Consider the following 26527-nt stretch of genomic DNA (forward strand, 5'->3'; position numbering starts at 1 on the left):
TGAAATGGTGCTCTCTTGACCTTTTGTCTTACATGGCTCATGAATTACTAACATATTACAATATCGCCCACACTATGAAAGCTTAGAGATACTGCAATGTCTCTCTTGTAAGTGAAATAAACTTGGTATGCCACTAAAAGGCATTAAATTATTTTCATTATGCCACACAGAATCTAAAACACTTACACTGTTTTGATTTCAAAATCCTTGGAGAACAATTATGCTCTCAGGGCCATAAGACTCTATTAGAAAGTCCTCAGAAACCTAGCATGGTTTCAATAAATCCTCAGACACTACAAAGCAGTTACTCAGCTTGAAGAATGAAAACATGAGTTCATCCACTGCAAAGTCAGGATGAAAATTCTGCTCTTACAGTACCCTGCACTTCTTAACAAATCTTTTTCTTCCCAAAAAGGGCAATGCCCTGAGTCAAGTTTTCAGCATCAAACACACATACCTCTTTTTATGATTGCAAATAAGCAATATTTGATTTAGATGGGCATATATACTTATGTATTACTAACTAGCAGTATTAGTAGGCAATTAGATATGCATAAATAGATTTATACACATATAATTTAACAAATGTTAACATTCAGGATTAGAGAATCATTAAATTAAATCAGTGTTTGTCAAAATAAAAGGATAAATATGTTAATTTATTTAATTTATGCAATGGCACAAAGGACGGTTCAAAACACTAAAAAATCAGATTTCAGGGGTGATTACCGTGGTTGTAGGGATCCTGATTTTAAAAAATGCAGCCACCCTTATTTTGGCTGATGAGGCTGTTCAAGCCTAAGTAGAGCTTTTGAGCAGAAATACACAATGAGCTTGTTTGCATATACATGCTTACGTCCTCCTAGAAAGAGCACAACCTTCTAATTAAGCAAATCATCTCCCCTTTCCAAAGGAAAATAACAACACCGGAATGCAATCAAAAAGGAGGAAACGGGCGGGAAGGAGAGGACAAGAGAAGTTATATTCCCCTGTGCAGGGAGAGGAGGGGAGGGGTGGGGAGAAATAAGAGGGGAAAAAACGCAAGCAAACACCAGGCAGGAAGCCGGGGCCCAGAAACGTTCTGCCAGGGGCAGCTGAGATGCTTCATCAAAACTCTCTTGTTGCAGACACGCCGGTTGGTGTGGCCGTGGCCAGGGCCACATGGCAGCTGCGCGAGGAGGCCGGGGGGCCGGGGCAGCCGCAGCAGCAGTGTCCCCGTTTCCATGACCTCTGCGGGGCGCGGGGGCACAGCTGGCGGCAGCTGCAGCACCATCTGCTCGGAGCTGCGCACCCCCGGCCCCCTCTGCCTCGGACTGCCCGGACAGGTAGGGGCAAGGCCGCCAGACCCCCTGGAATGAGGAGCCGGAGCAAGGGCTCTGCCGCCCACAAAGAAAAGTTTGGAAAAGGAGCGAGAGGGCTCAGGCGAAAGCTGGAGAGCTGGTGCGTGCAGATGTCAGTATCCCTCCGCGCAGCCTGTATTTACGGAATGCCGTCAGCGCGTCATCTGATTTATAGCAGTTTGCACAGAGGGAAGAGGAAGGAAAAAAAAAAGAAAGGCACAAAGCGCCCCTAACTTGCCTCGTTCATCAAGAGGCTTTTGAAAACAAGAACTTCATCACTCTGCAGTTTAATATTGCCTGTTCTGCCACATGACCACGCAGACTCTGTTTCCCTGTTTCCCCTTCTTCACCATTATTGAAAAATAAAGAAAAATGCTTACTTTTTCTAATGCTTGAGGAGTGACACGCTTAAAAGCTTCCTTTAAACATTCCTATTCAGCCACATCATAGCATTCATTAAAGACCCAATTCTGCACCAATATTGCTTCCTAGTGCCCATGGTGAAAGGACTGGTTTGGACAGTCCTGAACAAAGCACCAACCCCACTTAAGCTCCCTCAACTTCACAAATTTCCTTCAAGATTTACTCCAAAAATACCAAATCAGAGCCAGGGATTTTGTGTAAAAACAATCTGGGCTTTGCAGTTCTCACTGGGACAATAATTTCCAACAGCTAAATGGGTACCACTTACCATACATTTTGCCTTCATCTGATAAGATGATTTTCCTCCTCCCACATGGTGGATAGATAGCTAGAGCCTCCTGAAAGCTCTGCTCAATGTCAGGGCTCCAGACACCTTCTGCATCATTGTCAATAGGTTTATCTGCAGAATCACTCATTCTTTCAATATCTTCGGCAGGACTCTCGCTGCCGCTCCAGCTGCTGGGCTCAATGGTGATGGCTGGGGTCTCCAAGCCTAAGCCTGGAGTCTTAAAGGATATAAACCTACAAAACAAACAAACAAACAACCCAAAAAGGCATTAAAGAAATGGAACTTCAGGCAAGCATTTCTGTCTACTTCTGATGCCAACTTAACAGCAGCTGAGCAGTAACAGCAATTACACAAGCATGGGAAGCACTCAGGAAAAGTAAAAAATTAATAACCATTCTACCTCAAATCAGCAGAGATGGAAAGGTAAGTTGTCTGAAGGGGAACTCTACCACATTTGCTGTGTGCAGAGCATCAGGTTGTTTTTCACAGTCAAAGTGGGTCTTAATACTGGGACAAACTGCAGCACGTGGCACATTTCATCCAGCTGAAGACTGGCACCCTTAAAATAACGAGCCAGATCCTCAGGCGGAGATAAATCAGCATACTTCCACTGGCTGGAAAGGAAGCACACCAGTTTATGCTGCAGCGACCACCAGAGCCTAAAACCACTTAAACCTAAAAACAAAAGCAAAAACTATTGTTCACATTCATCCGGATGTCAGTGGAGCAAATGGAATTACACTAGCGATGACACAGCTCAATGTGATTAACTGGAACAGGCTGTAAGTTTCAGATCTTACCCAAATAAATAATACAGTCAGAATCTGGGCTACATACTAACAGAAATCTTCAAGATTTTAATACCAGGGAAAGGAATTACAAGAAAAGATAAATACTTTGCCTGTTTTTAAAAGTCTCTGTCACAGAACCATAGCAGAACAAAAATTACAAGCTTCAAGTTGCTGAATCAATTTAATAAGAAATAATTTAATATAGCTGCACCTGCTCACACCACCAGAGCTGCAGATCTGTCAGTGTTCCTTTTATATTTTTGAGAGAAATACAACTTTGCTATAAAGACTTGCTCCAGGCAAAAAAGCTGCTATACCAGACCAAATTCACCTCTGGTGTAATTCTTTGGGAAGCAAGCGAAATAACACCAGGAACAGATTTGGCTCAACATGTCTAGGCATAATGCAGTTTTATTTTGAAAAATGAAGAAGTTTGGTGACTTTAACTGATCTAAGCGGATGGGAGTGTTCAAACATGCATGCATGAGCTGCACATGCACTTAAAAATCCAGTTAGTTAGCTAAATACTCAGAAAACCCTAACCTATAACATTTTCATTCTGCTGGGGGAGATGAAAGTAAAGGCGCTTCCCCTTCTGCCCATCTCCATCCTTACACTGATACGCCTCTCAGTGGGGTCTCAGTATGTCATAACAGGTGAGAAGTGGCAGAATGGCTTTCACCCCACAGAGGAGAAAGGGGGTGCTGTACAGCACAGGCAGTGGCAGCTCTGATGAAAAACCTTTGGGCTAGAGAAGTCCCTGAAAGAAGAAATATTTCCAGCAGCCCTCACCAGAACTAACCAACCAACCAATCACTAGAGATAGCCAAAACCTGACAGTCCGGTCCCTCAGAGGCTACAATGCCTTGCAAAAGAAAACAGGCCTGGAACTGAGGAAACGGGGAGTAGTCTCTCAGACTCACTAACCAACGTTACCAGTCTGATAGGCAAGGTATGGGGTATTTCCACTTCCCCAGGCTCTCACAGGAGCTCAGAGGAATTGGTACCTGCAAAATAAACTCCCCAAACCTTTGTTTTCCTCACTCACATGTCTGTTTCTACAGAAACATTTCTTAATTTCGCATTGGTTTGAATATTTCAGCACAATTTATGAAAATGTTAGTGCATACCCACCAGTAATCTCAAGGCTAATCAGAGTCTTGAATGCCTTTTAATAACTGATAATGAAGGAGCAGATGGATTCACAGGGAACCACACACAATTGATAAATGGGTGGGAAGTCTAGCCAAACACACCACTTATTTTCTGGGAAATCCAAAACGTACAACATTTTTTAAATCTCATCACAAAAAGGGAAATGTAAACCTTTGTAAAACAGTGAAACACCATGCTTCATAATTCTCAGAAGGCTGAAGGGTTGGTTCAACCCTTTCAAGATTTGAAGCTTGTATGCAAGATTTAGTCAAAACATAAACACAGCAATACTGACTGAAACAATCATGTGCACTTAAGCCTTCACATACAGGGGGAATTTTAGGTAAATGAGAGGCAATTGAATGTTGACTGGGATAATTAGGGGGGTTTCAGTTTTACTGCCACAGTGCAGTGGCTACTGGAGATTTTATTGGCCTCACATGACCAAAACCCACAGTTTAGCATTTCACCAAAGACAGCACCAAGTGGGACTGCTTACTGGGTCAGTTCTTCAAAGGTGACTCAGGGAGGAAATCCTTCCCCTTCCTGATCCCAGGCGCAATGGCATGCAGTGCACAGCACAGCCATGGGCATCTTTCGTTCAGCCCAACCACCCTCTGCTTACAAAATCTGCCACAGTCATAGCCTCGAGTCTTATTATCATCTTATAAACCAGCCCCTGTTATTACATTATGCTGAAATAATAATTAAAATGCACACAAGGAAAACAGAGAGGCTCTAAAGTAATTAATGTTACTTGATATTCATGTTACATCTTGCGTTGTGTTTACTGGTGAATTTTCACTAATGTGTTATCTCCCTTCCCATTCCTTTTTACCCACTTGGATACCATCTTGAGGCATTAGTAGCTACCATTCCAGCCTCTAAAATATAAGACAACCAAGCGCTGCTTCCAGAATATCTGTACAACAGGGGCAGGGAGCAACCTACTAGAAAAAAAACCAAACCTCTCATACTAAAGGTTGCTTTTAGCGATTTCCATTTTGGTGAATGCTGACACTGCAGAACAAGCTAGAGGACCAAAAAACCTTGTATTACAACCACTAAATGTCTCCCTCTTATTTCAGGAAAATAATGAGCTACTCGGTTAATCACTTCCAGCTCAGCTCTATATATCAAAAGGCAATTCCACTTCCTCCATTTGAATTCTATGGACCCAACCGTGATGAAAAATTTCAGACCTGTTACGCTGGAGTTCAATGTGGTTATTAAAACTAATATAAGCTGTCAACAGATGAGCTTTGTTGCACATTTCCAATGAGCTATGTAACTCAGGTGAAAAATGTGAACTTACAGTCCAACTTAAAACTGATAAAAGTGTTTTGCAAAGCAAGCCTTCCTGACATATGTGAACTCCAAATCTTACAATACCCAACTTTCAGTGGAGGAAGAGTTAATCTCCTGGAAGCAATTAACCCCCCCCCATCCGCCCCAAAAGCAGAGATTGCACACAGTTCTTCAGATCAACAGATCAAGCTGAAGAGTTCTGTATTTGCTTTTTATCACATTAACTTTTAGAGAAACAATTTGTGCTTGTACTTTCTGTTAACAAAATTAAAACACTTTTATGCCACCCAGAAATACCCCACCAAAACCAAAACAAACCAAAAACAAACACAGCACAAAAAACAGATTTTTGCTATCCTTTTTGTAGTTTCTAAGATTGCTTAAAGCACGCTGCTGCAGTTTAGGACTCTCTTCAGTTTCCCTTTCAACACCAGTCCTCTCTCACATATTTGAAGACACCTTCCCCTGTGCGTAAAGCTCTTCTGGTTACAAGCATGAATGCATCTTTCTTCCAGCTGCTTTCTACTCTCTCCAGTTAAACCAGTTGTAGGTATAGCTGGTTTTCTCCTGTAGTTAAGACAATTTTTCTATGTACAACAGAGGTACGTTCCCCCCTCAAATAACGCAATGTTACATTTAGCAATGGTGATTCTATGGTTATATGACAATACTGGATTTTCTAAATATGTTTTATTGCCAATCCATTCAATACAGCTTCATGAAGTACAAGATACAACTTATTTTCATTATGTTCACTCAGGCAGAGTAACTTCAAAAGTTATTTTAAAAACTCACATAAACAAGGATAACTGTTGTCAGAGCTGATCACACCAATGAATGCAACTAAAACCAAATGGTAGTCTGCAACATCTTATCAAGTGAATGATTTCTTTGCTTGCATAAAACATTCTCTTATGCCTTCATTTTATGAGCAGTGCAAACCTGGACTTGCCCAGAAAGCTGCTCTCACAGACCAACTACCAAGATCAATAGCTCTTCATAGAAGTGCAGGACAAGTGCAGATTTAACGCCTTGATATGCTTCGTATCCTTCAATACTTGCACAATGAATTAACTTGGAAACTCTGTCTTCCAAAGCTCATCAGAGCTGAATCCTATTTTACAGCACCTTGCAAAAAGTTAAACTGTTTTCTCTGTTTGTTCAGTTAATTTACTTTCTTGAATTTCAGTGTACAGCTGCTGAATGGTGCCTTCACTGAGGTATCACATAACCACTGCAGAAGGATTAATGCTCTGCAGGTACTGGTGCAGGAATACAAGAAAGACTAAAACATGACTTGATTCTGACACATGTCTGAGAAAAAGTATTTTAGAAGTCCCCAGACTTCTAAACTGCATCTTCTTGAAGGGGAACAAGTGCAGTATTTTTGAGATAATCTGCAGTGGCATCTGCAAGAATTTGCAGGTGATAAAGCACCAATGTTAGTATCCACGCTGACCTTCTGGCTGTGAATGGCTGCAGAAGGCTACCAAATAATTCTTACAAACAGCCCAAAATTTCTGAAGCAGGCTTTTTGGAAAAATCTTGATTCTTGATGTGAAAATTTCATGTGCTGAAGTTTTAAGAACATTTTATTTTTAGTTCGTGAACAACTTCATCTTACCTTCAGTTATATAAAAAACAAATGTGACCAAGAATCCAACCAGTTTTTTATGAACATCAAGATGATAATGGGCAGATGAGCAAACCCAACTAATTCTAAATTTGCAGATGGCAGATTTTCTTTCAAGGTTTGAAAAGTTACAGGACCACGGGATTTTCCTTCTGCTTTGTTCAGCAGTGCAAATCCACAGCTGAAGCACTAAGGCTCTGGAGAGAATCCAGAAGAAGAAAGTTATCAGATCTAGAAAACATGACCTACCAGGAAAGGAATTAGGTTTGTTTAAATTTGGAGAAGACTGATGTGAGAAGATAACCACTTTCAAACAAGGAAAAGGTAAGAGCAAAGCAGAGAAGCAGTTCTTGGCTGTTTCTACCAAGGATGGGGCAAGAAGCAAAGAGCCTCAGCTGCAGCAAGAAAACCATAGGTTGGGCATTTGGAAGACCATTCTGGCCCTACCAACAGTCACACATCAGAAGCAATCAGCCTGGGGTACTAAAGAACCTGCTGGGGAAGATAGGTTGTTAAGGACAGGTGACACCAACATTTCTCAGGTATGATGGAGCTATGCTTAGCCCTATTGAGGTAGAGGAATGACCTAGATGATACCATGAGACTCAGCAATCAAGACAGAATGTAAAAAGCCCCAAAAGACAGTAAACCTGCAGTGAGAGCACATCCTTGACTAGGCATGGAGGAACCCAGATACCCAAGAGACTTCACAGAGGTCCTAGTGACCAGACAGCTTTGTCAGCTGCAGGGCAGAAATCCAGGGGAAATCAGGCTTCCTACCACCTGTGGACTTACATCCTTCACTCTGCACTGTTTCCTTGCATAGCTGTGGGGGAGTCTGCTGCATAAACATCGCTAGCAAAAGCCACCTGTGAAGGAGCCCATCAAGGCAGGTAGGATGGGGAGGGAGAGGCAAACCAGCAAACTGGGGAGAAGAGGGCTCCTTCTCCTGCTGGTACTCTCCATGGGAGTTTTGGGAGATGAAGCTGCCTCATCCCCAGCCACCCCATTCTCCTCCTAGATATCTTTCAGACTGCCCAACCCCACATATCACATCTATATTTCTCAAGCTCTTTCTGCATTGATTGATGTAAATACGGAATTAGTCAGAAGCTTGACTTCTATTAGGATTTTATGCATCTACTTTGCCAGTAAAAGTTTCTATTCAGTGTCCATGCAAGTCAAGTAATACATTCAAGCATTAAAAAAAAAAAATTATTATTTTACTTAAGAACAAATTAGTACTCTCTTTTGGTTGTGTGTTGTTTTTTTTTGGGGGGGGGCAGGGGGGTGTCTTTTTTTTTTGTTTTGTAATTTTGTTGCTGTGATGTGTAGGTGTATGGATATTTCTGATTCTTTGAGGCATTAAAATGGCAATGATTTCCAGAAAATACTATATATATATATATTCATAGAATCATAGAATAGTTAGGGTTGGAAAGGACCTTAAGATCATCTAGTTCCAACCTCCTCTGCCATGGGCATGGACACCTCACACTAAACCATCTCACCCAAGGCTCTGGCCAACCTGGCCTTGAACACTGCCAGGGATGGAGCATTCACAACCTCCCTGGGCAACCTATTCCAGTGCCTCACCATCCTAACAGGAAAGAATTTCCTCCTTATATCCAATCTAAACTTCCCCTGTTTAAGTTTTAACCCGTTGCCCCTTGTCCTGTCACTACAGTCCCTAATGAAGAGTCCCTCCCCAACATCCCTATAGCCCCTCTTCAGATACTGGATGGCTGCTATGAGGTCTCCACACAGCCTTCTCTTCTCCAGGCCGAACAGCCCCAACTTCCTCAGCCTGCCTTCACACAGGAGGTGCTCCAGTCCCCTGATCATCCTCATGGCCCTCCTCTGGGCTTGTTCCAACAGTTCCATGCACTTTTTATGTTGAGGACACCAGAACTGCACACAATACTCCAAGTGAGGTCTCACAAGAGCAGAGTACAGGGGCAGGGTCACCTCCTCCGGCCTGCTGGTCACACTCCTTTTGATGCAGACCAGGATATGGTTGGCTTTCTGGGCTGCGAGCGCACGCTGAAGCCGGCTCATGTTCATTTTCTCCTTGACCATCACCCATTGACTCCTGAGGGCTGCTCTGAATCTCTTCTCTGCCCAACCTGTAGCTGTGCCTGGGATTGCTCCGACCCAGGTGTAGGACCTTGCACTTGGCATGGTTAAACTTCATAAGCTTGGCATCAGCCCACCTGATCTCCAGCTGGACATTGAGCCATTGACCACAACTCTTTGCGTGCAGCCATCCAGCCAGTTCTTTATCCACTGAGTGGTGCATCCATGAAATTGATGTCTCTCCAATTTAGAGACAAGGATGTCATGCGGGACAGCGCCAAATGCTTTGCACAAGTTCAGGTAGTTGACATCAACTGCTCTACCCCTGTCCATCAGTTCTGTAGCCCCATCATAGAAGGCCACCAAATTGGTCAGGCAGGATTTCCCCTTAGTGAAGCCATGCTGGCTATCACCAAGCACCTTGTTGATTTTCATATGCCTTAGCATGCCTTCCAGGAGAATCTGCTCCAAGATTTTGCCAGGCACAGAGGTGAGACTGACTGGTCTGTAATTCCCTGGGTCATCCATTTTCCCTTTCTTGAAAATGGGGGTTATATTTCCCTTTTTCAGTCGTCAGGAACTTCACCTGACTGCCATGATTTCTCAAATATGATGGCCAGCGGCTTAGCAACTTCATTCGCCAGCTCCTTCAGGACCCACGGGTGGATTTCATCAGGTCCCATGGACTTGTGCACGTTCAGGTTCTTAAGGCTGTCTCAGACCAGATCCTCTCCTACAGTGGGTCCAAGGTCTTCATTCTGACAGTCCCTGCATCTGCAATCCAAGACTTGGGTGGTGTGGTCAGAGCATTTGCCAGTGAAGACTGACGTAAAGAAGTCATTCAGAACCTCAGCCTTCTCCAAATCCAGGGTAGCCAGTTCTTCTGATAGCTTCCAGAGCCATTTTATATATATAATTTAGTTCTAGGAGGTAAGTATATAACACAGTGCAAATAATAAAAATGTAAATCATTTACAGAGCATCCAATGGCAAAATCATTAGCTTAAAATGACTTTATATTGTAGTTTTGTTACAAGATCTACTTATCAGCAATTATTGCCTCTAAGAAGAAAAAGCACCAGGAGAGAGAAGCAGCCTATTTCTAGGGTAAAGTATTCCTTTAAAACTCACAGACTAATTCAGCAATTCACTGCTGCCATTGAAATGAAATAAAAAGTTTTTCTCTCACTGTAGGAACACTTCAGGGAGAAATTCTGATGCTCTGCTTTTTTGGCAATCAGATAATTACATGTAATGATGCTTCCATGTACTTTCTGTAATTCATATAAACTAGCTCTGTTTTCCTAGGATTTTAGTTATCTTTTCTTACTTGGCATTCAACATACCTACTAACTGCCAGCTACCTACTTCAGATTTGTTTTGGGGATCTGTGGAGGAAACAACATGGTCAGTTCATCTACATCTACAGAGATGTGTGAAAGGAGCACATGGTTTTTTTTCTGGAGCGAATTATGCAGTGAGTAAATTCAGACGTTAGTTATTTCCCCTCAACTACCACACTCAGGGTATTTATAAAAGTAGCAGGAAGACAGTGCCATGCTAGTGTGCAAAATACCAAAAACATGTAACTTAACATCAGTAAAGTGATATGTTCCTTCAAATATAAATAACACTGTACCCTGCTCATCTGAAGTTTTATATATGTATTTTCACAAACTTATTGAACAAAGAATGACTTAGATCTGCAAGAGTAGGCTGCATATAGGCCTAAATATGAAATGAGGATTATAAGAACTATTTCTAGAAAGAAACAGTGCATTCTCCCTGAATTGCTCATTTTTTGCTTATAGAAAGAGATTACTCAGCAAAGAGTGGGCTGATGTTAATACATGATAATTCTTCCCTTTGCAAAGAGCATACTCTTTGTACAACTGAAAAGTGTATTTCGTACAACTCTGAGGGCCTCATTCATTTTCTTTTTTCCCCAAAAGCTGCTTTTGATGGTATATAATAATTGTTAAGGATGCTGAGTCAGTGACTCCAACCCAATTTTCTTTTCCATTAATTTAAATTTCCTACAACTAATAAAATGTTCATCTTCTCAGTCGGGAAACAACCATATTCTGACTGTGACTACACCATACTCGCAGACTGTCAGCTTTGTGCTGGCTCATGAGGACACCTTCTGCAAGCAGCTACAGCTTCAAACCATCCACAAAATCTAGCTAGTGCCCAGCAATCCAGCGTGCAGTGCTTTGAAAGGGGCTACACATTACTTCTGGTCCATGCTCTGCACTGATTACCAAGTTACCACTGGGTAGGTAAATCTTAACATACCCATTATGAATCTCTCTCTCATTACGGTCACAGCTGTTTGACAAACAATTCCTTCCTCATGTGATATCGAAGCAGTCACATTCATCCTAGGTGCTAGCATTCATTTACGCCCAGTTGGTTTCCATTATAAGAGTGTTCCTGGGATTTAACCCAGTTCAAATACTGCATTGTGGAGGTAACCAACAAAGATTATTCTAAATATGACTTGGCACTCAGCGGAATGAAGAATAGCGAGCATCATGTCTGACTTGCTTTTGCTAATTACTAACATGAAGCAAAGCAAAGGATAAAATATTTACCACCTCTCAGATGGAAAAGCCATTCTTCCTGCAACTGCAGGAGGTGACTGTGCAACAACCCAGCTGCTGTGCTCTACAGCAGGAGCTGATCGTGCACCTACTGTCACCCAACAGGGATGTCTTGCGAATGGCAACGGCAACATTTATTACCAGTGTAACGCTGTGACGTGCTTACCCCAGCTGCATTCCAGCTGTGACTGTTCTATGGCAAGAGCTGCTATATTGTGAAGTAGGGATTATTGATATTTCACCCATTCACCAGCCATTCAGCTTTTAGAATGGTCTGTGACCAAAGTGGCTCTGCTTCTATGGCAAGTGAAGTGGCTTGGACTGGCCAGATGACAATTCTTTGGCACTGAAAACACCAGCCTCCAAACTACTACAATGCAGCTCTCCCAAGAAACACTCCCCAGCCCCAAGACTCAAAGTAGAAGCCATGGTATAGACCCTCAGGGTAAGGTCTGCAGCCACTGCTTTGCTTGGGGCATGTTTATGGAGCTTGTGTTTGGCAGTTCACTATAATTTATTCTGTTGCCAACACATGTATACAGATAAACAAAACTAGCATACAGTTTGGGTTTTTTTTACATATGAAACTGGAAAAAGTGACACAAAAATAGATACACTTCTTGCTTACATGCAACAACCGTCTACTCTTTGTACGCCTTAAGTTCAGTCAGCCAGTGAAGGGTAAGGTAGGGGGGCTCAGTCTGCACAGAGGCTTAGTGCCTTCCCCATTACTCCACAAATTCTGAATTATAAAAGCCCAAAGGAAACAGATGCTGGCCATCCTTCAGCTCCAGTGGTGTTGATCTCTCCCTACCCCTGCATACACATAACTTTGGCACCCAGACCTGGATACAGACACAAATACCCTGAATACCTTCATAATTAAGCATCTTATGCATGCAATGGTGGTTTTGCCACTGTTTCAGACCCATCTACCTGGAAGTATGTCAATGTGCAGTTTTCGTATGTGCAAACAGAGGATCTTTTCTTTGTAGTTTGTTGTAACTGCCTTCCCACAGCATCACTGAGCACGACTACTTATTTTGTACCCCAAAAGCCAAACTAGAACTATTAATACCAAGTATTACAAATATTGGAATTTAGTACGCCCTTGATCTCTGCTGTGTTACTAGCTTCCTGCTGGGACCACATATGACACATTGCTCACACATATGACGGTCCTGACAGCAAGTCATTATGTCTAGATCTAGCTCTGAAACCATTTGTTCCCCCCCCATTCCTTAAGCCTCCTCAGTTTTATTGGAGTTCCCATGTCAGAGAGACATTTGTGAAATCAGATCCAACCCTTCACATTCATAGCTCTCTTTTTCTATTCCCTGCATATGACTAACTGGCTTTCTACGCCAACACTAGATTTCCCCCACACTCCATCCCAACCCCCCCCCGGCTTTTTTTATTAACTTGTTTTCAGGATGAAGGGTTTTTTTCCATAATGGCTGCAAAAAAATGAGTGTTCGCTCTAACAGCTCTCAGTGAGACAGGAAAAGGGATAGAAAACCACCTGCTTGTACAACTTTATGTAAGTTTGGTCAGGAAAGGGAAAACCAAGGCTATTTGAAGGGTGGTCCAACGTCTGACTGGTTCATATGTAACATAAAACTTTCACCTATATAAAAAATATTTTATATAATAATTTAAGTATTCTGTTAAAAAGGTACGAAAAAGGCACAGTAAAGTAAAAGGTTCTTTCATTTACTCAGGTGCATTTGTTTAAACAAGAAATAGCCACAAGATTAACCCTTTCCCTATTCCAAGCTGAAGAAGAACCCTTCTTTTATGAAGCAGGATAAAGGCCAGTTTGGGACTAACAACTACTAAATTCAGTTGGCCAAAGCCACCCTTGGAATCCAGCACTAGCACCTTTTATCCCTCAAGCCTACTTGTTCTCTGCTTTGCAGATGTTATACAAACACTCTTTTGCCTAAGTGCAAACACATACACAGGTACTTTCTCAAACGTTTGTTGAAAGAGCTAAATTTTAACTAAAATTAATTTTGCAGGTTAAGAAACTTTGCCAAACATCATCCATAAGCTCTATCCCTCTACAGCTGCTACAGAAAGTTGTGAATGCCTTGTGCTTACCCAAATGTGCTGATTTTGTACCAGGCAAAATCTGGAGAAAACAGGTTTATTCTGCTTTGGTTTTACTACTTGAGCTACCGCCCTGGGCTCTGATTCTGCCAACACAGAACCATTTTATACATATGAATAATCACTCCAAGTTTAATGGAGCTCCTCACATCTCCATTAGCAATTGTTTTGGCTGGAAAAAGGCCCTGCCTATCAGCCCTGGAGGAGCCTGGAAACAGAGAAGTGATAATACTGGGAGGCTCATTCTGGGAAAGGTTGTGGTTTTCTGCTGATAGGATGTAGAATTGCAAGAAAAAAAAAGGAAGGGGTGAAAACACAGCACCACAGCCCTTTGCAGGGCTGGACTTAATTCCAGGTCTCTGACCTTGTTCTCTCTGACTCTAAACAGAAAGACATTTCAGAAACCAGCATGTGAGATCAGATAGGACTTGGGGTGCATGTCGACCAGTCACAACATGTCTAGTGGCTTGTCTTCATCGCAAGCCAACACTGGAAACCCAACCTTGTGTTTTTGTGTATAGAGAAAAAACAAAGCAATAATTCTGTTTGTAAGTGCAGTAGCCGTCAAATAAAACTATTTTAACTCATTTTGATTTCCAACTGCTAGTAGTAGTGTTATGGACAATTACCTGCCAAATTAAATTCTGAGTTGTTTATGTAGCACAGAGGAAGCCTCCTATGTAAGGAAATGAGCATTATTAACACAGCACTTCTACACACCAACTTTTCTTCCATCTCAACATTTGCCTCGACACCTATCCTTACAGAGGTGGTGAATGCATTGGCATCATCTTTACTTAGTCAGTATGACTGTCTCATACAGATAGCAACAGATCTATAGCGTGCATTTTTTCCATAATGGAAAATTTATTTCTGACATCTTAAATAAGAGTCTCCTGAGAAGGAAGGATGCTTTTATGCTGCAGGACTTACACCTTCTACAAGGGAGTAGAAAAGACTCTCCTGCTGAGGTACTGAAACAATCCCAAACTGTGGCAATCTTTAATTGCTAAACATAAGTAAAAGCCACAATGACTAGCTGTAGCATTTTCAAAACTCAGTATAATAGTTACGTAGTTATTCTGCACTTCCCTTGTAGTTATCACCTGTTGAGGAAGCAATTTCTGTCTTAAGCTCTGACTTAGGTTTCAAGTCTATTTCAACTCCTTATTCACTGTATTTTAATGCTGCTTCAGGAGGTGTCAATTTTCCACAAAAATAACTTTGCTGGCAACCATTAGAATTGTGAATTCACTGGACACCGACGGAGTTAAAGAAGAGATGGCGAGGTCCAGGCAGCAGAAAGCAAAACATACATAAAAACCCAAACAAAAAGTACAAGCTTAGGAACTAATCCCCATCATTCTACTGGACTTTAAAACTCATGAATTTAACAGAAATACTGATTTCACAGCACACTGTCATTTCTGCCACAGCAGCCCTTCCTCCAGTGCACTCACTGTTCACAGTTTCATGGCAATCATCACCTGCCTCTCAGTCTGCCTGAAGAATGGCTTGCCTGTCCAAGGCCTCGCTTCTTATTTCCAGCTCCATCAGTAGGCCCAAGTGCCTTTCACCAGCTACTCCAATACAGATGTGCTGCCTTCTGGTGAGGCAGAGACCATAACACCAGGATCTTCCTGAGCTGCCTGGCTGTCCATGCCTAACCCCTGCAAACCCTTGCCATTTTCCTAACCTGAGTCACCCTTCTACCGCACTGCAACTGGAGCTGTTACTTGGAAAAGGAGTGTTGGAAACGAAGTGTTGGACTCATCTCACTCTGGTTTGGGGATTTTCACTGCTGTCTGCTTGCTCATGCCTGGGAGTAACATCTGTCCCTGCCACATGTGGAAGACAGGGTGGGAAATGAGCACAAACAGAAAGACTTGCAGAAAGGAGTCTGTCCAAAGCAAAGACAGAAGCCCACAGAGTATATCAGAGAAACAGAAAGAAAACACATGGACATGTGTTGCCCCTTTACTGCTCTTCACTCAGAACCTCACACTCCCTCCCCGCCAGTACTCCTCTGTTTGGCAGGAGGGACACAAAAGCACAGCCTACCCTTTGCAAAGCTTGTTTGAGTTTCAACACTTGGGTCACGTTCTCTGCTTTTTCTAGAGCCAGAGCTGCCACTGTGCCCTCAGACATCTGTGTGCTGCAAGCCCAGGGCTGCTCTGTCACTCACTCATGAAGGCCACGTGCCTGGTCAGGCTTCTGTGGCCAGAGCACACAGAGCTCTCCCCCCTCAGCACCTGCTCCTTCATAGAGAGAAGGGTAGCAACCAGCTGAGGTGCTTGCAGGGGATCTATGGTCACATCTAAGCTGGAAAACTGGTGCTGTCACCAGGGAGATGTAAACTGCTTACTGTAACTAATTATATTCTATGCTTTCTCCAACTGATTGGGGTCAAGAAGACCTGAAGTGGTTGTGTCTGCCACACATTGCACATGATGCTCCTGAAATTGCTCAAGCAAAGCAGCATTCACCTCTGTTCTCTGACCAACATGGGCAGAAGCACCTTCCCAGAACAATGCTGTTATTTGGACTGCAAGGTCTCTGATGGAGACAGGCAGCTGTTTCTCTATGTTTTCAATATAGTTTTACCATCGTAATTGGGGTCTTCAGAAGTTATTTTTGTAGTACTATGAAAACATATTAAATTTTACTGCTTCCCCAGGGGAAGAAGACTATGCAATAAAATGCTACAATACCTTCAGTGACAAAAGAAAATTGTCTCTGCCCATAGTGGTCAAGAATACCTCACTAAAACCAGTTGATAGTTGCACAGTCTGGTATAAATACAGTGCTTCTAACACAAGCGTTATTAAGTACCTGAAAGTTAGTACCAAAATCTGTTTGATACAGATGCAGTCTTATTATAGATAAAGAAGAATCGTTAATGCTCATGCATGCACACAGTTCTATGCAAAAATGTTTTGTCAAGCTCAGAAAAAGACAAACAATCAATTCTTTATACTTTTAAATTATGTTAAGTTACATTGGCTCTTCAAAATTACCTCTGGTTTTTCATAATGCTGTCTATACACAAAAGTTCCTTTAACTTAGTGGATGCTTTTGTTGTAGTGAAAACTGAACACTTGTAGCATGGCTTCTCCAACGTGTTTCAAATTAGAGGCTAAGGGTGGCTTCATGTTGAAAACTGAGACTTCAAATTTCACAATTTAATTCACCACCATAAAACACCATTAAAACCCTGAACTTCTTTTTAAATTCAAGGTTCCAGGCTGCCCAGACCTTGAAGGGGAGAATTCTCTTTAAGCTAGAGCAATTTCTGGACTTGCACAGCAAGCAAATGTCAAAATGGCAAGTCTCTGGGAGATCTGGCTATCAATCTTGAACTATCTAGTGGTGTTTCTAGCATATCTAGCACTTCAATAAAAGGATTAGAGTGCTCTTGATTCTTCTCCTACTTAGCAACTGGCTTGCTAATACGATTCTTTAAACTTTCCTGTGCTTTACTGTTTGCCATATCATATTCGCTGAGAACTTCAGTCAGGCTCCGATCCAGAGCCTTCAAAACCAAGCAGGCCATTTCCTACTTACTACCAGTTAAATCCTTGGAAATCCTAGGCAAATGTATTTCATTTGAGTATTTTTGTTATTATTATTAAATGGAGGAGAGTGATTCAGGCAAAAAAGAATGACCCAGAAAGGGAATGAGCCAGGAAATGACCCAGAGAAAGAAAGTATTTTGGCTTTCTTCCTCAGACTAGCAGTTGGTTTCCTCAAATGACATTTTTTAAATTTTATTTTAAAGTATGAATAAAAAAAAATGCTGATTAACGTTACAATAGAAATAAGCTTGGCTCTTAGTAGAGAAACATTATGACTTAGAGCCAAGGACGTTCACTTTTCACATCTGAACTATTTTTTGAACTGCATTTCCTGGCTCAGTGTCACTGCACTGCAGATAGATATGATAGCAGATAAGTGTATGAGATGTTAGAACAACAAAAATGTTATATTAACACTGAATACATTTGTAGGCAGAGTTCAAAAGTTGTTTTATTTCTGCTATGCATGGAAGAATTTGCATTACACACTGTTTTACTAATACACTTTTCTTTTTAAAATGGAATGTAATTCAAATTTTCTGACACTGCAGCTGCAATTTGATAGTTGGGTTTACTACCCACATGGATTTACAGTAAAAAAACCTCTTCACTATTTTTTCACTCTCTATCGCACCTTTCTGTCACCTTGATTTATTTCTCTTTCACAGCTGTGCCTACCAAATAATTCTTACTCTCACCCCACCTCTTCCTGCAGCTGATCCAAAGCAAAACACAGTTTTTCTGTGTATGTGAAATTAAAGAACTCTTACGGCAGAATACAATGCCCAGTATTCCCAATGCTTAAGGAAACAATCTGCCTGGGATGGGGATGAGACACCAAAAAATCCCTGAAGTTAAGGTGTTCAAATTTAGAAAAGTTAAAGAATTCTCATTTTTTAGAGAACCATTAGGTCTCATGATTCTATTCCTAATGATCATATGGATCATTAGGAATCATTAGATTACACCATCAGTAGTCGCTACAGCACACCCATAACTTTCCCACAGTCTCCAGAATGTATCCACCTCCAGTATTTACAGCACTAACCACCATAAGTAGTAATTGCGTGAGTTATATACAGTCACAAGCACCAAATATTCTTTTCTCAAAATCAGTATTGCTGCTGTCAAAACTAGCACCAGAAATCCTCAGTAGCACAAATATGGTCCAAAATACAAACCAACACAAACAAATCATGAAAACCAAATCAAAAGAAAGCAGAGAACACTGAGGGTTGACAAAATTAAATTAATAGGTAAAATAATGAAGGAATGTGAGGGAGCCTACTTTCAGCTCCTTCCCCTGTAAGACCTCTCCACAGCCATACAGATGTAAAGGAGACCTGGGTACAGGCACAGGGCACGACTGAACTCTGTGGGCTTGTTCAGCCCTGTGCCCCGTCCTTTAGAGAGCTTCCTGTCCACAGCGTTACACAGGGATTCAAAAAGGCAAAGCCCTGTGTTTGTGTATTAACTACGGAAAAGTTACCTAACCTTGGGCCTTTTCCTAGTATAATGAGCTTGGGCATTCCCCGGTCTCTAGGAAAGGGAGCTGAAGATACATTATCTGACTTGTCTTTCCTTCCGAGTAGCCCTGTCCCTGGGCCTTTCTTTACTCTAGGCACTACTCATCAAAGACAGGTTCCGATAGCCCAGTAAAATGTGAAAAATTCAATTACAGGGACTCTGCGCTTCCAGCACTGCCCAGCTGCCAAACACACAGAGATCTGCAGCGATAACAATTACACTTAAAAGTGTCACTACATGTTTGAATGCATTTACACATTCTCCTTTTACTCTCTATTTATTATTAATGGCAACTCAACTAATATCAAGACCCCAGTATGCTTGGCACAGAAGGACAGCAAGTTCTTGCTCTGAGGAATTTGCAGTCTAATTATAAATGACAGCAGATGGAGGATAAGCAAAAAAAAAAAAAAAATAAAGCTCATCTGGTTTTCATTAGAAAATTTAACTCAGGTAACAACTTTTAACCAGATAGAGACAATTACACATTAAATCGCATACCACAGGCTACGCTACAGGCACATCCTAGTCAATCTAATACACTGCAGTGACAGTGGCCAGTTCCAAGATATATAACCAGATTCCAGAAGATTCAGGGCTTTACAGGCAACCACCTGTATGGAGATTCTGCAGGAAGCAAATGGGAAATTTAGCCTTGTTCAATACAGTCATACTTACGCTTACATGTAAGCATGTATTTAAGTCCATGTCTACTCACCCAAGGCCTTAATACGTAAGCCCATCAAGAGCATCTGATAGCATTTTGCACTTCCTTCCATTTTTAGGTGTCATTCTTAAGTCCACCATAAATTAGCTGCTTATGTAACTTCATATTAATCTAGCTGGGAGGTCGTGGAAGTCATAGACCTCCACAAAAAAAAAAAGGGGGGGGGTTTTGAAGCTGTAACTGATAAAGTTTGTCCACCTGAGGACTCTACTGGTCATTCACCAGGAACTGCTGCTTTACAAGAAGATTTGGACTTCGACTTTGCAGAGTGTCCTGTAGGACTGGAGCCTTGCTGAGCCCCTCTCCTGGGGCCCTGGGAGGGCCTCTGCACAGAACGTCATGCTCACCCTTGTTCACAAACAACCACTAACCCACAATGGAGGAGGTGCCAAGCACCACATGTTCCACTGAAGCCAGCCAGTATCACAAGGGACTCACCACCCCTCAAGCATACGAACTGAATTTGCCAAGAGGAGGTAGAAAATCACAAGTGTCACTTCCTGGATTTGACAGAAAATGGGTATATAAAGTTCAGATTCCCACAAGTGCATGCAGCTGTTGTAGGAAGACAGAAGTACCTTGCAAGCTACTGATTACCAGCCATGTCCATGTAGAAGAAGGGTTATTTATTTCACCACACTGTGGGGATGACTACATCATCTAAGAGTCCTGGGCTTAAGATTCATTTTGTCCCTGCTAGTAAATTTACAAACAACTCAGACATGAGCAAAGGTCTTTATGGCTCCCTCATTTCCAAGGCCTCCCAGGCTACCTTTGCCCATTTTCCACAGCTAAGACACCTAAGGCTACTCTGACCCTTCCCGACGCAATAGGAGCACTGTATATGTCACATGTTGCCAGGAGAGATCTCTTTCTCCAGAAGTACAGCTGGAACACATCTATGCCAGCTACGGATACTGCAAAAATCAAATTCCTTCTGGATTTCACTCTCTAATGCTCTCAAATACATTAAGGTTCACATAGAAAGATCACTGCAGAAGTCCCTGTCTACATGCGCCCTGCTTTCAGCACTGTAGACACAGGCAAGCCCAGTGCTCTCACACTCTGAAGCACTCCAGCTTCCTGCACTCTATAGAAGGGCTTTTGTGCCAACCAGACACACAAATGATGTACAAGGCCTGCAGAAACTCTCAGTATCTCAGAGTATCCTGACAATCCTTCCTCAGAGAAACTACCGTGGATCACCTAAAGAGGGAATCTGAGGGGACAACAGCTGAATGCCCAGATTATATATTCCTTCCCAGATACTTTGTAGAGAAAAAGTTTATATCCTTGAAAGATGGAATTATAATTTGAATTATGGGTCCCTGGTAACATCAGGGTTAGACAACTGATGCAGGAAACAGAAGATCTGAGAATGGCTTGAGGCTTTACTACAGTCAGTTTATGGTAAATTTTGAAAAAATCCTCAAGCCATCCTTGAATCTTCTATTCCATTCTTTAAATGATTTCCAACACCGTGGGTGTTGGTGACACCAGAGTTCGCTGCACAGCATGTCAGCACCAAAAAAGAGGGTGAAATGTCAAAGACAAGAAGCATGTTTTCTATCTTCCACATCGTATTTGTGATCTAGATTTTCTGGGAGGCTCCTGCTTCTGCTGTAACGCAACCCAGCTCATGGCGGTCCAGCCCATCACCAGGACTGATCCAGAGGCAGTGTAACTTCACTTTAGCAGCTGTGAGCTAAAAGGGATTTCTCACCAAAACCATAAAGCAGAGCTGCAGTGGGACCTAGTGATACAGATTAAGGAAGCCACAAGTGGCTTCTTGTTACCCTGCACCCTCCACTATATCTTTTAGGAGCTGGCAAGAAACCTTCCCCTCTGGCTTTCAGTATATTCCAAGTAGGGGAAGGGCCCCTTTGCTTGCAGTATCATATGCCTGGCCTCCTCTCTTTTCTCACCCAGGTAATGAAACCTCTAAAGGGCTCTCAGCAGCAAGTCAGGGATAACAGCATGAACTGTGCAACAGTGGAAGAATTTGGACATGAAATGTCTGTCACTAGGCATTGTGGGTCAGGGAGAGTCAATCCCGTATGATTCGTACTGATTTCAGTGTGAATTCAACAGACAATACAACACTTTTTTTTGAAAAGCAGCCCAAGACACACACAATAGCCCTCATGAATGGCCTTCCTATTGGACACACCACAACTCCACTTAGCCCAGGAAACAGCTATCGAGTCACACAGAGTTGGCAACCCTACAGGTTTTCCTTAATGTGTGGACTGATTTCACAGGAATATGAAGGAACAAAGGAAAAAAAATTTATATATAAACATATTCATGCACAGCTGGAAAATATGAGCTTAATACTGCAAAGTGAAGAAAGTGTCAGATCTTGTCAGTGACTTCAGACTCACTGTGGAACACAGAACATTTACTTTCTACATCCTATTCCAGAAAGTTGCTCTGATTTTCAGGGAGTTTGCCTTTTACAATTGGACAGATGTGATTATGAAGGATTTGCATGAGGGACTTTCCCAGGCATGCTTTATGAACTCACTAAGACTTCTGAAATTGTGTCAGTCTTTTCTGTCTCACAGTACAACTTTCGAGATTTCTTTCACAGGGACTTGGAACTGTGCACACAATATCTTGCTACTAAATGGAAATTTTTCCTGAAAAAAAAAAATGCCAAAATCAGAATATCTGTGCCTTCTCCTTTCTCATCTTTTTAGTGTCTTTCTCCCACAATTTTAATGTTTCAAGTTCTGCAAACAACTATTCTTCAGGCAAAAATTAGGAAATGTTGTTTCCAGGCATTAAGCACTGAATCTTTATCTGTGTCTATGAGCCCACTGAGAGTTTCACGTAAATTCCAATTGCTTTTCCACCCCACTCTTTTTTTCCCTTCTTGAAGATGGTTGTTGCATAAAGGACTGTAAGGTTCTATTTTATTTTAGGTTATATGTATTTTTTCTGCTATACAAATTACCTATTTCTATCTCCTACTCTTTTCCTTTTAATTATTTACTTTCCTGCGAAGGAGGGGAAGGAAAAAGCAAGTTTCAAATATGCAAGTAAATAACTGTAGGAATAGTAACTACATACCACACAGGATGGAAATGAAAAATAAAAGGAACAGTATGCAGATAATAAAAACTGTCTCTTGTTAGACACATCAGGAGACTGCTGTGACCTCAGACCTGTGGTCACAGAAGCCAAAACCTGCAGAGAAAGTTGTAAATTCTATTTAAGATTTTCACTGAGATCTCCACATTTGAAACTCTGCTATTATTTTCATTCTTGATTGATGTTTTAGTGTTCAACTTATTTTTGGCGTTGCTTTTTCCTAAATAAACATTAACTAATGGTTTCATTACAGTCTTAAGGATGGCTTTGTTTCATGCGCAAAGCAAACATTTAGTGAAAGGTGTGATTAAAGCCAAACAAGTAAATGTTTTACAGAGATAGCTTAGAAGCTACAGCACAACAAAACAGGTAGTTATATAAATGCTGCAAATCTAACCTATGTGCACAGATGCCCATCTTGACTCCCCCATCTTCTTTCTCTCCCTTGCCGCCCCCCCCCCCCAGCTTTTTTGCTTGCAATTTTATCAAAACCACAAAGAAATGAACTGGGAGCAAAGCAATGTTTTCAGCCCCAAAACAAGTTCTGGTACCCAGTTTTTCAAGAGGATGTTGCTTGTAGCGAGCAAGCTAAATGTAGTTGACTCAAACTGCCTTCAACACATATGGTAGAGTGTAAAAAAGGGGTAAAGGGAAAAATCTATATCTTAGACTCTTAGCAACTGCTGAAACAGCACAGCTTACTTTTACCTCAAGCATTTACCCAATAATTTCCTAGGAAGTAAATAAGAATTATGACCTCTCAAGTGGGCATTTATGCCCAGACATAAAGTTCTCATATCAGAGGAGGGAAGATTTCTAATCCATTTCGTAGAGAAGTATACAGATGTTGTTCAAGGTGCAAAGCCATGGAGCAGAAATACGGAGAGATGCAGCAGGTATGGACTCTTCTCTGGCTATTCCATTCTGCCCCAAGGCAGGGAATGCTTTGTCATCACAGCAAATCCCACAGGACAGGGTTCACCTCCAGAGCCTGGCACTTGACCCCAGAAAGAGGACGAGGGGCTGGCAGGGATCTGCAGCGGGAATGCTCCCAGCACCAGGTGGTGGCTGAGCGCAGACCAGGTACCAGCCCTGAGCCAAGCCATCTGTGCGGTGAAGATACACCCATTGTACAGGAGCAGCGACCCAGGCATGATCTTTCTCTGTAGGAAAACTACCCCCAAGATAAAAAGGGTGGTTTTCTGCTAAACAGAGAAAGTAATCATTGGGAGCAAAACTGTACAAAGCTATTTACTGTGCTTTTAAATTAGGGGGGTTTCCTCTCTCCTCAAAAAAGTTTCTGAAAACTCCTCGCTATTCCTGTCTGTAAGTGATACCAGTTTATGGAGAGGGGGGAAAACACAGGACAGGCAGTAAATCAGCCTGCTAACTAATCCAGAGTCCATTACCAAATGTTTTTCATTATGGGTATGGCTTCACTAATTTCTGCAATGCATTGTAGGCTATTTCTGGAAGCTTTAAAAATGCATGATGTTTCTGCATTTTAATACTGAACAGTGTAGTTATTTCAGTTTATTAAACAAAAAAAGGGGGAATCTGCTTAACTGCAGCTGGCTTTCATGTCACTAAAGGACTAAGCCAGCGCAGAAGCAGCCAAGCAGGAACCCTATTTAAGTCCAGCATGAAGAAAACCTTTCCAAACTCCTACACCAATTAGGATAATCTGGGTCTTTTGATGTTAAAATCCCCAAGAATCATATGGAAATCATAAAAAGCACAGTATTTAAAACAGATCCAGAATGCAGATAAAGTTATTTTTCCTCTTAACATTTCCACCAGAGCTGGGGGCACCATCAGCTAACAAATTCTTTGTAAGGCTTATGTCACTTGTACTGTAGTGCTTGCTTTTGGCCAAAGGAGATGAGGGAGGCCGTCTCTCAAAGTAGCTGCTCATAAAACAGCAGAGCTCCTGGGAGGCAAAGTAGGGCTGGGCAGGCACCAGGGTGAGCAGTAAGGCCAGCCTGAGGCCCTGTACACAAGCTGCTTCCAACCAGGGGAAAGGAGACCAAACAAACGCACAACAAGATCCACTGGCCAGCTTCCGGAGGAGTCTCAGCTCTTGGACACTTTGGTGGGCTCTGTACAGACTTCCCTAAATGAACGGCATCCTTCATGAACACAAACAGAAGCTAGAGGCATTGAAATAACACGTTTGAATCTGGGTAATGAGTTATCCTTAGGCGCAAAGCACTTCAGCCTTGCATTTCCTCATTATACTACGCTATTTCTGAAGCATCCAAATTTCTGTAAGTGTCCTGCTTCCTAGGAGACACAGAGCGAGAATTCTGTTTGCTTCGGCAATTCAAAAAAAGGCCATGGGCAGGAAAGCAAGGGATGTTTTGCTGGATGCAGACTTGCAGAGCTGGGGGAATGTTTCATTTCCTTTAAATGAATTCTGATCAACAGTATTTTGCTGTGAAATCTGGCACAGCAACTAACCTTTGCCAAAACCGTATACATATATAGGAAGAGAGAAGCAGAGAAGGTATTTTACACCGTTCTTCCAGACTGTAATATAGTATTTTCTATAATGGGAGAGGTTAAACACGCCTTCTTGTGTAATACGCAGCACCAGTATAAGTCTCCCTATGGAACTAGTTAACACACTCCCACTAACATGTGTAAGGTGTTGTACAACAGAGTTCCCTAGAAGCAAGGGGATGGAGATGTGGCACGACTCGAGAACCTTACACTGGCATCTGAATAAATTGAAAAGTAAGCAAAACTCTTCATGTTTATACAAGCAACTTGACTGTACTCTAATAGAGGACAAGGGTACAAAACTATGTCCTTATAAAGTAATGCTCATCTTTTACTTATCTAACAAAAAGAAACACAGGAGAGGGTCAGAGGCTGCTGAAGAAAAAATACCCAAGTGTTAAGACCAGAGAAATGGAAAACAAAGATAGGAGTACTTGCAGACAGAGCACACACACAAAAAAAAAAAACCAACCCTTAAACACTGCTTATTTGACTATAGAAAGAATCACCGAATGTTGTTGTCAGTTGTATGCACACCTCTGAGAACCTGATATTTAAATTGTCAGTTTGACAACCAATAAAAATTATATTAACTGATGATTAGAATTACAGCTCTATAAAAAGAAAATAGGTATTAGCGTTACATATGAATTTGAAATCAGCTTTTCTAACTAATCTCCTCAATTTTCAGTTAGGTTATTATTTTTTTTACAATTTTTCATTTCCTGTTGTGCCTTATGATAATACTAGAAATACAGTTAATATTGATTACAGCTTCCATAACTTCACAGTGCTTGAATTGCTTGCTGTTCCTAGTATTTGTAGAAAACAAGCACTGCAGTTCCTGACACAGATATTACTCCTTATTACTTTTGCAGCTGAATAATATTCAGCCTGTAACAGAATCCTCCTAGGACTGAAAAGTACTCTTGTGCACACGGATACATGCACAAAAACAACTAAAAGCTAAAAGCAAACTTGCCGAGAACTTCTGGGTCAGCTTTTGACATCACCCATAGGAATGAAATCAGACACCGACCAATCAGGCACCATGAGGCTGGCAGTACAAAATAAACAAAAGCTGGGCCCAGGGCTCTACAATGAGGGAGGGAAGTGGAAGAGACTATTGTTCCAAAAGCTTTTAAATGATGTTGCTTTGTTTACTTCTTTTGACAATTCCTGAACTGAATCTTTAAAAAGGGAAAAGGCTCTCCCCTCCCAGGATCTGTTAAAACAGACTTGGGGGGTTTCTTTTCCCTGTTACTATTTGTTCTCTTTAACAATGTTTTTGCGAATCCTGTAAAGCGAACAGCACTATCCCGCTGCAGCGTGTGGGAAGGCAGCATTCTTCCCAGCATCTCCACAGC

At 41.8% G+C, this 26527-nt stretch overlaps 1 protein-coding gene across 7 annotated transcripts in view; it reads right to left on the bottom strand.

Annotated features, from left to right (window-relative positions):
• TEAD1 (TEA domain transcription factor 1) overlaps positions 1-26527 on the bottom strand; it is a 162249-nt gene that overhangs the window by 104129 nt on the left and 31593 nt on the right. For all 7 annotated transcript variants that reach the window (XM_061462900.1, XM_061462904.1, XM_061462899.1 and 4 more), the window contains one exon: positions 2032-2285. In XM_061462900.1, coding sequence (XP_061318884.1) covers positions 2032-2179 — 148 coding nt within the window. In that variant the 5' untranslated portion in view covers positions 2180-2285. The remainder of the gene's footprint in view (positions 1-2031; positions 2286-26527) is intronic.

This window comes from Pezoporus flaviventris, unplaced genomic scaffold (genome assembly GCF_033815535.1).
Source record: "Pezoporus flaviventris isolate CSIRO_AGI_PZ_B2104156 unplaced genomic scaffold, CSIRO_AGI_Pfla_v1 ptg000036l, whole genome shotgun sequence".
NCBI lineage: Eukaryota > Metazoa > Chordata > Aves > Psittaciformes > Psittacidae > Pezoporus > Pezoporus flaviventris.